Genomic DNA, 13,749 nt, shown 5'->3' on the forward strand with positions numbered 1-13,749 from the left:
TGCTTCCATGTTGACCTGCCTCCAACTGCATCAATGTCTCCAAGACGCATGGACTCACGCAAGCCTCTCCACCGGTCTCCACCGGTTTTCTACATTCATTGAGTATCTAGTTTAAAAAGTTCAACTCTACATCACTGACATATCGTGTGGAACGTCAATTTGGTGAAAACTCCTTTGGAAAGAAGTTCTTTGTGGAGTTGAACCTCAGATCTGTCTCAGTGAATCAGCGCTGAGCCGAGTGGCGGCGGCGCTCAGCGATCCCAGCGGCGTCCCACCTCTCCCATCCACCTGAGTCTCCATCAAACCCCGCGGCCCCCGCTTCATCGGCTTTATGACAAGCCTGCTGAGGATCACTGGGACGCCCCCCCCCCCCCAACTCCCTAATTCCTCAGCCTCTGACCTCCCACCCCTCCCACCCCCTCCCACCCCTCCCACCCCTCCCACCCCCTCACACCCCCTCCCACCCCCTCACACCCCCTCCCACCCCCTCCCACCCCTCCCACCCCTCCCACCCCCTCACACCCCCTCTTACCCCCTCACACCCCCTCCCACCCCCTCGCCATTAAAAAAGGTTCATAACCTTGATGACAGTAGTGTTTTCATGGAGTGTGGTGGCCTCTGCTTGGACGTCTCCTCAAGCGCTGCCTGCTCCTCACAGCGAGCGCAGGAAGCGTTTTGGAGGTGGAGCCTGGAGCCGGGTGGAGAAAGAGAAGACGAGGAAACAGCTGCTCCTCCGCCTCCTCCTCCTCCTCCACCTCCTCCACTTTCTCCACCTCCTCCTCCTCCTTCTCTTCCTCCTCCTCCTCCTCCTCCTGCTCCACCTCCTCCTCCTCCTCCTCCTCCTCCTCCTCTTCCTCTCCCCTCCTCTTCATCGCTCCCCTCCTCTTCCTCTCCCCTCCTCTTCATCACTCCCCTCCTCTTCATCGCTCCCCTCCCCTCCTCTTCATCACTCCCCTCCTCTTCCTCTCCCCTCCTCTTCATCACTCCCCTCCTCTTCATCGCTCCCCTCCTCTTCATCACTTCTTCTCTTCATCACTCCCCTCCTCTTCATCGCTCCCCTCCTCTTCATCGCTCCTCTCCTCTTCCTCTCCCCTCCTCTTCATCACTCCCCTCCTCTTCATTGCTTCCCTCCTCTTCATCACTTCTTCTCTTCATCACTCCCCTCCTCTTCATCACTCCCCTCCTCTTCATCACTTCTTCTCTTCATCACTCCTCTCCTCTTCCTCTCCCCTCCTCTTCATCACTCCCCTCCTCTTCATCGCTTCCCTCCTCTTCATCACTTCTTCTCTTCATCACTCCCCTCCTCTTCATCACTCCCCTCCTCTTCATCACTTCTTCTCTTCATCACTCCCCTCCTCTTCATCGCTCCCCTCCTCTTCATCGCTCCTCTCCTCTTCCTCTCCCCTCCTCTTCATCACTTCTTCTCTTCATCACTCCCCTCCTCTTCATCGCTCCCCTCCTCTTCATCGCTCCTCTCCTCTTCCTCTCCCCTCCTCTTCATCACTTCTTCTCTTCATCACTCCCCTCCTCTTCATCGCTCCCCTCCTCTTCATCGCTCCTCTCCTCTTCCTCTCCCCTCCTCTTCATCGCTTCCCTCCTCTTCATCACTTCTTCTCTTCATCACTTCTTCTCTTCATCACTCCCCTCCTCTTCATCACTCCCCTCCTCTTCATCGCTCCTCTCCTCTTCCTCTCCCCTCCTCTTCATCACTTCTTCTCTTCATCACTCCCCTCCTCTTCATCGCTCCCCTCCTCTTCATCGCTTCCCTCCTCTTCATCACTTCTTCTCTTCATCACTCCCCTCCTCTTCATCACTCCCCTCCTCTTCATCACTTCTTCTCTTCATCACTTCTTCTCTTCATCACTCCCCTCCTCTTCATCACTCCCCTCCTCTTCATCACTTCTTCTCTTCATCACTTCTTCTCTTCATCACTCCCCTCCTCTTCATCACTCCCCTCCTCTTCACTCGTTCATCTGACATCAGCAGATCAGTGCTCACACACACACCCTGTCCAAGCAGAGCCTCACAGGTATGCACACGTTCATACTTACTCTACTACAGCAGTGGTGGATTAGAGCACTGGTTCACAATCTAGGGTCCGGGACCCCCCAGGGGACCTTTCAGAGGTTCCAGGGGGTCCCCAGCAAAATGATCACCGGTTCAACTTCACTGTGATTTCACTTCCAAGACGTCGGCGCCGTTAGGGAACATCCAGTGCCGACTGTTTGGATCCTAGTTCCACTGTCAGAGCAGAGACACTGAACCAGATCTAATCAATACAAATATTGATCTGATTGGATCCCGAGATTTAACCTGATCAAATGGATCAAACTAAGGATCCTGGATGTGGAGAAGGTCGAGAACCATCACATTAGGGTGTGTACACAGCATAGACACAGTACACCCTCCTCTTCCTCAGTCATCTGCCCCTTTTCATAACAATAACCTGTCTTACACACTAACACACACACACCCACACACACTGACATCCAGTACACACACACTGACATCCAGTACACACACACTCACATCCAGTACACACACACTGACATACAGTACACATACACTGACATACAGTACACACACACTGACATACAGTACACACACACTGACATCCAGTACACACACACTCACATCCAGTACACACACACTGACATACAGTACACATACACTGACATACAGTACACACACACTGACATACAGTACACACACACTGACATCCAGTACACACACACTCACATCCAGTACACATACACTGACATACAGTACACATACACTGACATACAGTACACATACACTGACATACAGTACACACACTAAGGATGTTGTTGGCATGAACAAGGGCCTCAATGCGCTAATGAAGCCGTTTCATGAAGCTAATGGTGGGAACAGCCACACGTCGCCTTCTTGGATCCTGAGCTTGTTGTGTTTAGGTGGAAGCTTGAACAGATGAACATGAGCGTTCACACACAACAACCCAAGCTGCACTTCTACGGGACCTTCTTCTTCAGTCCACTCGAGTCTGGACGCAGCTGCTGCAGATGGACAAACCCTGTCCTTCCTGTTCCTTCAGAGGCCATTGTTTTGTATTCTTGAGCCATAGTAGGAAAGAGAGGAGAGAGGGAGAGAGAGAGAGGGAGAGAGAGAGAGAGAGAGGGAGAGAGAGAGAGAGGGGGTGAAAGTATAAGATTTCTCAGAGAGTTAATTGGAAATTGGAAAACAGGCTGATTTGCATGGCGGAGCGGTTCTTCAGGATCCTATTGTTGCTCTGTGATCTGCCATTCCTTCAATATCTAAATATTAATAGTCTCCATTACACGAAAATGACTTTCATCTCGAGTCACATGGGGGATTAGATTTTAATAAACAAATTAAACACAGCGTTCTGTCGTGGAGGAGGAGGAACGCAGGTTTTACCCTTCATCTCAACAGTCTCCATTGATCAGGGCTCAAAGACAGCGACATAACTTAAATAATGCATGAAAAACTGCTCATACAGTTTCTAATGCTCCATGAAGACTTTTAATCAACGTTTTCCAACGGACCAGAGTGATTTACTGTGATATTGATGACCCGCAAAAGCAGAACTTCATAATGCTTCTATGTCTACTTATTATTAAGAATTGCTATTAAATGCAGAGCTGTGGGGACGGTTGTGGAAGTGGGTGAAATATTAAGAAGGTGATGACTGATGACTGAGGAGGAGTCAGGTAAACTGTGCCGTTTATCTCAGGATCCATAAATACTACATATTCAAGGAAATCAGGCTGAGGTGAATCAGCTACTGTAAACCTGCATGTACTCTTCCACAAACTGCTGATTAAATGTCAACTCACATCATTAAAGTCATCATATCATGTAAATATTTCATGTTGACAAAATCAAATTGCATTTTGGAAAATGTACAAAAATAAAAAAACTTCAGAAACTTTATTCCCTCTGCGGTCCCCTTGATGCATTTTAGGTCGAAACCCTCTGAGATTCTAAATAACGAGACAAGTCCCGTGAGAAGGTCCAAGGACCCTCCTGAGTGTCCTCCAGACCCCAGCTCCCTGTGTAATCAGAGCAGGATCCAGGTGACGGCGATGAGCTCTGATGAGCTCCTCCTGCAACACACTGGGAGTGGGTCTGTGAGTGCGCGTTCTGTGCGTGCTCATATAAACCCACTTCACAGCTCTGCTTTGAGTTGTGTCAGCTTTAACATGTCGGCTCTGAGCGGTTACCTCGCTGTGCTGGTGGCGGCTGCAGGGTTTACCGCTTGTCTCAGAGCGTCCAGTCCGTGCTACCGACCGCGGCCCAGGACCAACAACTATGGCATCAAGTAAGAAGTTAATTCAGATATTTGGTCTTTTGTTCTGTTAAAGAGCCATGTGGTACCATAAGTTAACAAGCTTAAGTTAACAAGCTTAAAGAATAACTAACTGGTTATTTAGTTTCAATGCAAATTCAACTCTGAAACAACTGTCGGTCTGTCTTGGGTTCATTGACATGTGAACAGAGGCTCCTTGGCAGCTTTGACTTGAGCAGGCCTCATGTCTGTCTCTCAGCACTGCAAAACAATGCTATGCACTCTCCCCAATTATTCTGAGCTTTTCTTTAAGCTTGATAGGTCCCTAGACCCTGCATGCTGTTAACTAGTTTTCTGGTTAAGCTTTTCCCATTGCTGGAATTGGGTGTTTTCTTTCAACATGCCTGCTTGTGGTTGTGTCTGTGGCAGACATACTTGATGCTTCCTTGTCTCTGACAGAACTGCACTCCGTCCTCATGAGTTTATGAACCTGCAGGAGCTCCCTAAATCCTGGGACTGGAGGGATGTGGATGGGGTGAACTACGCCAGCACCACCCGTAACCAGCACATCCCCCAGTATTGTGGCTCATGCTGGGCACATGGGAGCACCAGTGCCATGGCAGGTATGATGGACCTCTGGGTGGGTTAAATGCTACAGAACAGGTCCCTGACTCTGTCTTTTGACTTGCTGATGTAAGGGACACCAGTCTGTTCTGCTTGGGTTTGGCCAGGCCCTGTGTTTTCCTGGTGCCCAACTTGTCATGACAATCATGTATAAAGTTATCCTTTATGCTCTAGCATATGAGTCTGTTGCTGTTTTTTTTTTTTTTTTTTCCAAAGATCGCATCAACATTAAGAGGAAGGGACAGTGGCCCTCTGCTTATCTGTCTGTCCAACATGTGGTGGACTGTGCTGATGCTGGTACCTGTCATGGTGGTGACCACTTCCCTGTCTGGGAGTACGCACACAAGCACGGCATCCCTGACGAGACCTGCAACAACTACCAGGCCCGTGACCAGGGTAAGTTCAGCTCTGGTGTAGGTTGGTGCTGCAGTGTAACTGTGGGTGTTGGCTTTCAGATGATCAGTTGCTGATTTGTGTTAATCTACTAACAGACTGCAAGCCGTTCAATTCATGTGGAACCTGCACCACCTTTGGAAAATGTAATATTGTGCAGAATTACACCCTGTGGCACGTCGGAGACTTTGGTGCCCTTAGTGGCCGGGACAAGATGATGGCAGAGATCTATGTCGGCGGCCCCATAAGGTTGTCAACCTCAAACCTACCTAGTCTGGTCTGTAGAACTTCAGTTTTAATGGAACCTTGTCTGTTTGTCCCAGCTGTGGGATCATGGCCACAGAGAAGCTGGATGACTATGTTGGAGGCCTCTACATGGAGTATGTCAAGTCTCCAGAGATCAACCACATTGTGTCTGTTGCTGGCTGGGGAGTAGAAAATGGCATTGAATACTGGATCGTGCGCAACTCCTGGGGGGAGCCTTGGGTAGGATCTTCTAACAAGAAATGGGCTCCCAAGGTATGAACTAGTCTAACTGTCCTGTCTCTAGGGTGAGAGGGGCTGGCTGCGGATCGTGACCAGTGCCTACAAGGGAGGCAGTGGCAGCACGTATAACCTGGCTCTGGAGGAGGACTGCACCTATGGCGACCCCATCCTGCCCTTGACATACTAGTGGCCCTGTCAGTGTTCTCTCAATGCTGCTACTATCTATTAAAGCTTTTGATGATTTCAATGAATGGGATTTTTTTCTGCCAGCCTAACTTGGGCTATTTCACACTTCTGTCTAAAGTGTTGCCATCTTGTGAGCTGTCCCACATGTATGAGGTTGTGTTTTTTTTTTTTTTTTTTTTTGTGAATCATTAGTCTTCGCAGGGCCAGGACAAAGTGTCCAGCAGCTGAATGGTAAGGAAGGGACCCTCATCTGTCTGTACCAATAGTACATGTTGGAACACCTTCACATGGGCCTGAAGTGTGTATCTAAACTGACATTTAACATAAGAGCCTTCAGTTAACAAACTTGATGCTCAACACATCAGGTTAATTGTTATAAAACCAGGGATAACTTCAATGTTGTAACTTGTTTCTTTCAAGCTAAGTTTCACTGTCTTTAAGGGCTGGTGTACAGTCTCTGGGTGGACATGACATCTGAAGCCCTGTTAAGCTGAGGAACAAAAGGAAAACCGGCACATGTGGCAACAATCGCGTTGATTTTTGGGGGGGGGGGGGGGGGACTGTTCACTTTAGCTCAGCACTGCAGAAACAAATATTGACTGTAATTTGGTGACTATTATGCAAGCGCGCTCCCCAGCCCCGCGCAATGTTTCACGTGAAATCAAATTTACGCTCTGATTACATTTCCTCAGCGCTCCCTCATTTGCATAATCACAAACAGCAGTCGAACACACTTGAAATAAAACAAAGCATGGTGATCCAGATGAAACGGGAGCCGGCGCAAACAAAGGCGCAGGAGTCATTTTCTTCATTACACCGATCAATAGGATAAATGGATTGTTTTTCTGCAACGCATTATGTATTGTTGCCGTGATCAATATGCGGCAAAATAGGATGACGACAAAGTGCTGCGGCATCAATTTCCCCCTCTGTGCTTTAAGGATCCACATCTTAACTATTTCAGATGCGTTGCATCATAGCAGCCCAGCACTGTCTGAGAAACATGTTTTACTTTCTGAACCCGTCAATTACCAAGACCCTTTCTCCTCCGGATGTTTTCAGTTCTCCAGCTCTGAACATTGGACGAGCTGTCAATTCCTTCACTGTTTCCTACCTTCTTTCCTTCCCTTAATTTTTTCCTTTCCTCCTGCCATCCATCCTTTGCTTCCTTTCTTCAGTTCGAAGGGTCCCAAGATGTGGCCCCCTGGTGTGAAGCAGTCTCGAGCCAATCAGCTGCATCCGAGGGAGTGTTTATTTTAACGTCATCCAGTCTACGTCACACCGGGGGCCACATCTTGGGGCCCTTCAGAAAACCGAGGAAGGATTTAGTCAGATCTTCAAACAATACTGGAGTGGACTTTCTTTTAATTTTTAAACTGCAGCTGTAACACTCATGGAGTGGGACAACTGATGTCATACTGAACTGTTATTCTCCCTTTAACAATGTAAAGGAATAGAACTGAAGCTTCCAGTGTTTCATCTTGATTGGATGAATAAATTATTGTATTGCATCGTTTTGCATTATATGGTAAGGTATATGATATTGTATTGAATGGTATTGCATCACATCGTATGGTTTGGTATTGCATCCCATGGAATCGTTTTGCATGGTATGGTATATGGCATCGTATGGTGTATGGTATAGTATGGTGTATGGTATATGGCGTTGTATGGTGTCGTATGGTATCATATATTGTATGGTATATGGTGTCATATGGTATCGTATGGTGTGTATATGGTATGGTGTATGGTATCATATGATATGGTGTTGTATGGTTTGGTGTTGCATCGCATGGTATATCGCATGGCATTGTATGGTATGCTATGGCATCGCATCGTGTCCAGTCATGCGGTCCGTGTCCGAACCTCCACGCAATCAGAGATTTGACTGAGAGCGTCGTGTTTCCAGGGAGCAGGGAAGTCTGCGGGTCAGACGGGTCAGCGTCCACAGGAGAAGAAACCGCCCTGCTAAATGCAGCGTCAAAAACCCCCAAAACCAAGGGCCTCAGGACCTTGGACACTGTCAACGTCATGGTTTCATTCTCGTTATTCCCGATACGAACACCGGGAACACCCGCTGTGAATCTTCAGTTTGAATGGATGCCAAGAGGGAAACGAGTTTAAATTCCTTTTGGATTTTCCACAATGGAATCAGTCGACACACGTGTTAAATCCTTGTTTCCTTTGTGTTCGCAGGAAGGAGTATAAATCACAGGGCGTAATGCGTGCAACCTGAGGGCTTCACACCGGCAATAAATCATGAATTATCATACTCCCAACTTCAGCACAAGCCGTGTGAATTGATTTGCATAATTCATCTGCTGCACGAGCAGCGATAATCCTGGATGCAGATCCCGTGGTAATGAACGCGGACTCGGTTCCACCGCTGGTTCTGCTGCTTTTCCTCGTCCGGCACAAACACAACCATCAATTAGTTGCTGCGTTTCCCAAAATCCATTTCCTCTGATCCCACTTCCTGCTCCATTACACCCTTCGCCAACTGAATGAGCTTGGCTGAGCGCAGGGGGGTGGATCCCTCTCAGGCACAACAGATTGAAGAGGTGATGTGGGCGTGGCCGCTTCGGCAAGCACCGCCACGCAGGAATCTGCTTCCACAGTTTGTCACCCAGGGAATCGAACCTTCCATCGATGATTCGAACAACACGGCGTCAGGAGATTCTCCTTCAGTTCCAAAGCCAAAGCTGAGCTAGCACAACGCACAGATACTCAGATGGGAGACATGCTTCCTTTCTTCCTTCTTTTTTTCCTTAATTCCTTCTTCCCTTCCCTCCTTCCTTCATCCCTTCTTCCCTTCCTTCCTTCCTTCTATCCATCCTTCCTCCCTCCCTCCCTTCCTTCCTTCCTTCCTTATTTCCTTATATCCTCCCTTCCTTGTTTCCATCCGTCCTTTCTTCCTTCCTTCATTATTTCCTTATTTACTCCCTCCCTCTCTTCTCTCCTTCCTTCCTTCTTTCCCCCTTCCTTCCTTCCTTTCTTCCTTCTTTGCTTCCTTTCTTCCTTCCTTCCTTATTGCCTTCCTTCCTTCCTTCCTTCTTTCCATCCTTCCACCCTTCATTTTGTCGTTCTTTCCTTCCTTCCTTCTTTCCTTTTTCCTTACTTCATCAATATTAGGAGCCGTAATAGTGTCCCCTCACTCTGTTCGGGGCAGTTATTTGACTTTTCACTGCTCTATATGTATGGGTAACACCAGGAAGTACTTTCTATTTCCTGTATGCCTTCTTCCATTCCTCCACTTCCTGTGAAGATCCGAAGAATCTGAGTCTGTGGAGAGAAACAGGCTCATATGACGATGAACATGCTGCTATGTTCTTATCCCACATGGATACAGGAACTTTGTGGTGGATGATGATGTGTGATGTCACAGCCTCACATTGTCTGTTTGGTTTCACTCTGGGATGTATTCCATCACCGTTGTCACCTTAATAATGAATGAAGTCCATAACATCCCTCTGCTGGAGGATCCTTCTGTTTCCTGAACATTCTTCAACTACTGCGGGGAGCTTGTCGATGGTAGAATACAGTGTAATACAGTATATAGTGATAGAATAAATAATGTGTATTTTTAAAATGATAGACCCTGATGTCCATATATGTGCAGTGCATGATGGGAACCCGCTGGGAACCTTTTGTCCTTCATTTCCGAAATGATCTCTCTCTCCAGCAGCTGATTTGTGGTATTCATAGTTTGAGATCCTGACAAAGGCGTCTTTGTTTCTGCAGCTGAACTCTCTTCTCACCTCTCGGTACAAGAGCTGATGAAGGGTTATTTTAATAATGTTTCTCAGCAGTGAAGTCAAACTGAACAGTGTTTCAACGTGTGCTTTGGGGTAAAGTTCTCAGAAACCAAGTCACTCTTTAAGGACATTTAAACAAAGGCCATAATTCCATTGTTTTCAAAGGTTTTCGAACGAGGCGCTATTCTGTGAAAATTGTCAAATGTCACTTGTTCACTGTGACTGGATGTGGTTAACGCTTTATAAAAGGCTCTTCTGGGTAAAAGGAGCATCAACTCATAGCGCAACATTTCACAGAAATAAGTATTTAATCATAAATATTTTTATTAATATATGGCAAGTGATGAAAACTCAGTGAATTGAAAAGCTGCTCTGGTCTCCCAGCTTGGAGACTCAGGGAACAAAGCGCGGCTCCGGTGGCGCACAAGGGGTTAAAGTGCGTGAGCGCCGGCGCTGTGACGGAGTCCGTGCGCGATGATTTACTGTCGATCCACGAAGAACGGAACCAAAGACAGATTCAGTCGATTTCAATGTACCCAGCCTGAAGCGCACGTGTCCGCGCGCATTTACGCACGGCGGCGATGTGTGAATAAAGCAGACGCGCAGCTTTAAATCTGTGTTTTTAGGTGGAATCCAGTGTGTGGATGTGTTCGAACGCTCCTCTGAGCGAGAAGGAAAAGCTTCAGCTTCCAACAGAAACTTGGTGTGACGCGCCCCGCCCTCTGTCTTGGAGCTTAAAAGCAGAGAGCCAGCCGGAGCGGCACAGACGAAGCTGGAGCCCTGGAAACAAACCATCCGGGAAGAGCAAACCATCCTGGAAAAGCAACCCATCCTGGAAGTCCGAGCACCCTGGAAAGACCCGTCGGATTACGCGCTTCCTTCCACTTCTGATCTGAAGAAGCGAGATGGATTTTCTGAATCACAATTATTTGAACGCGCGCAACCCCTACGACTACACCTTTAATTTCTGGAACGACTACCTCGGCCTGTCCACGCTGGTCACCAAGAACCCCACGCTGAGCCTCCCCCAGAACCCCAACTCCATCACCGAGTCCCTCAAAGCCACCCTGGGACTGGACGACTCCCCGGCATGTCCGTGCGTAACGGGCACCGCGGAGGGCGGCCCCACGGACTGCTGCTGCGCCCCGCCAGCCTCCATCCTGGACCTGAAGGAGCGGTTCTCCATCCTCAGCCCCTTCCAGAGCCCGCTGGTGGGTGTCCCGCTGCCCGACCGAGAGGGGGGCTTCGGGGGCTTCGACCTGTTCATGGAGAGGAGGGTGCGCAAGCCCGCGTCCCGGACCAAGCAGGAGCCCAAGATCTGCGTCTTCTGCCGGAACAACGGGGCTCCGGAGGAGGTGTTCGGCTCCCATGTGCTCAAGACCCCGGACGGCCGGGTGGTGTGCCCCATCCTGCGGGCCTACACCTGCCCGCTGTGCAGCGCCAACGGGGACAACGCGCACACCATCAAGTACTGCCCCCTGTCCCGGGAGCAGCCGGGCCAGAGGGTCCTGAAGGGGGGCCGGGCCGTGGGGGGCAAGAGGACCAAGACCTTCTGAGGAAACCAGGAAGTCCAAGGAATTGCACTGAACTATTTTTCAGATGACTGTTTTGATTTTATCCCAATTTAAACAGATTTTCATTTTATCTTTTTTTCCCCAAGATCTTATATTTTTATAGTTGCTTTATCCAAATAGAATAATTTTTGCTTCATGCATCAGATTTATTTTTCCTTAGTTTGTAGCCATCTGAGACGTGTGTGTACGTGTATATGTGTGTGTGTGTGTGTGTGTATATATATATATATATATATATATATATACACACACACACACACACACACACACACACACACACAAACACACACACACACACACACACACACATATGTATATGCACCTATATATCCATAATCACAAAGTATGAACAAATGAAAGTATTTTGCTGTTGTAGGGAAACACACTGACTGAGGTGATGAATATGAATGTCATATTTCTACCAAGTATTTTTATACAGTAAGCGAAGCTTGCTCATTCCGTTTTGTTTTAGAGAACCAAAGTTATGTTTGCCATTAAAGAAGCTCAAGAATGTTCCAGGTCAGACCTTAAAGCTCCTTGATCCGGGTCCTGGTCCTCAGGGCTCGATCCACAACAGGTTTTCCAAGCGGCTCTGAGGTCGTCGTTCAATCTGAGCAGCAGACAATGAAGCCTCTGTTCGGCTTGATGTTCACTGGAGGATTTGGGATCATCTGCAGGACCCTGAGGGTCCTGGACTCTCAGGGTCCTGCAGATGAGCGTCCAGGACACTGAGGGTCCAGGACACCGAGGGTCCAGGACTCTCAGGGTCCAGATCCCTGAGGGTCCACCCCTCTGGTCCAGAACCCGAGGGTCCAGGACAATGGAGGTACCAGACCACATTTCTATGTTTACATCCCAACATGGACGACACACTGGATCTACGTTCTCCTGCTGGTGCCTCCTGCTGGTCTGTGGAGGATCTGATGATTTTGCGACCTCTGACCTCGGAGGAATCGTGCAAATGAATGTTAGAAAACAACGACAATTTAATTTTTTTTCCAGAATAACCCCCCCCCCCCCCCCCCCCAAAAAAGATGCAAAAACACGGTGAATGTATGCGGGTGGAGGTGTTTGCCAAAGGGTGGAGCGCGTTGCCGTGTTTGTACAAAGTGTTGCTTGAGTGTCGGGACACGGAGGGTTCTACCTCCACCTTTTGTACCATCAACAGCAGCTCATTGATACAGCGCTGCCGTTTATATTAAGGGTTTTATAGTATTTTTGATCTTTGTAAAAGTGTATTTTCTTTTTTGTTGCATTTAACAGAATGGAAGTGAATTTCCAAGAAGCTATAAGCGTTGTCTGTACATAGTGATGATTATTATTATTATTATTATTAATATTATACCCAATACTTTCTTAAAGTTTAGTTGTTCAATGTTTCAACCTTTGAGGAGGAGAGTGGATCCAGAAAAAGAACAATTTGCCACTTTGAACACGTTTTTTGATGAAATGAAGCGGAGGAAGAAGCAACACTGTCAATTTTGTTATTTATATTTTCCTGTATGCTGCTGTGCAGAATAATATGAATTCACTAGAGAAATAAAAAGGTATAAAATGTTTGGAACCACGTGCTCCTGTTTCTTTTCATGAATAACAATGCCAACACTCAGTTCATCTGAACCTTTATATCATTTATTATAATTACATCTTTATTTCACATCAACACCTGAATCACATGTGTTACACTTTATATTATTATATCATATCATATATATTCATATCATTGATATTCCAACATTCAATACAACACAAAAACCAGCCTGGCCTCCTCCCACCCAGAGCTGCTGGTCCCTGTTGGAGCTCTGGAATGTCTGGGCTCTCCTCCTCCTCCACCTCCTCCACCTCTTCCTCCCCCTACTCCTCCACCTCCTCTCCTCCACCTCCTCTTCTCTTCTCCTCCACCTCCACCTCCTTCTCCACCTCGTCTCCTCTTTTCCTCCAGCTGAGCCCAGACATGAATAATGGATAACTACTCAGTGCAACAGAGATTGATGTCTAAGAGAACAGGAGTGGGAGGGGCTGCTCTCACTCCTGTTCACCTATCTGTCTATCTGTCTGTCTGTCTGTCTGTCTGTCTGTCTGTCTGTCTTTCTATCTGTCTATCTATCTATCTATCCATCCCTCTCTGTCTGTCCGTCTGTCTGTCCCTCCGTCAGAACGGAGGCTCCACATGGAACCAGATTCCACTTGTTTTTGGGTCTGTGAAGGTGTAGTTTGTTGTTTCTTCCTCCTGAATACCAACAACACCCTCCTTTCTCCACCTTCCTTCCTCCTTCCTGCCTCCTTTCTCCTCCGTCTGCTCCATCTCTCTCACACAAACGTCTTCATTTTGGATTTATCATTTATTATTTTCCCTGTGACGTCTGGGATGGAGTCACAAAGCCACAAACAGTCAGAAGGTTCACGGCGTTCGACTGCTCGGGTCTGGAGCAGAAAACCCCAG

The 13,749-nt window shown here is 47.8% G+C and overlaps 2 protein-coding genes across 2 annotated transcripts; both read left to right on the forward strand.

The window, feature by feature from the left end:
- Positions 1–4,772: 4,772 nt before the first annotated feature.
- Positions 4,773–5,978, forward strand: LOC307235794 (cathepsin Z-like; the record flags this gene model as incomplete). Its single annotated transcript, XM_080008005.1, has 5 exons — positions 4,773–4,911; positions 5,129–5,308; positions 5,404–5,554; positions 5,629–5,791; positions 5,856–5,978. The coding sequence occupies 5 exons, from the start codon at positions 4,773–4,775 to the stop codon at positions 5,976–5,978; spliced, it is 756 nt and encodes a 251-aa protein (XP_079864131.1).
- Positions 5,979–10,637: 4,659 nt separating this feature from the next.
- nanos1 (nanos homolog 1) lies at positions 10,638–11,383 on the forward strand (the record flags this gene model as incomplete). The annotated part of the gene is made up of 1 exon (XM_080008512.1): positions 10,638–11,383. The coding sequence occupies one exon, from the start codon at positions 10,638–10,640 to the stop codon at positions 11,286–11,288; it is 651 nt and encodes a 216-aa protein (XP_079864638.1). The 3' UTR covers positions 11,289–11,383.
- Between the last annotated feature and the right edge of the window lie 2,366 nt (positions 11,384–13,749).

The sequence above is a fragment of the Zeus faber genome (assembly GCF_960531495.2).
Source record: "Zeus faber genome assembly, chromosome: 10".
Lineage (NCBI taxonomy): Eukaryota > Metazoa > Chordata > Actinopteri > Zeiformes > Zeidae > Zeus > Zeus faber.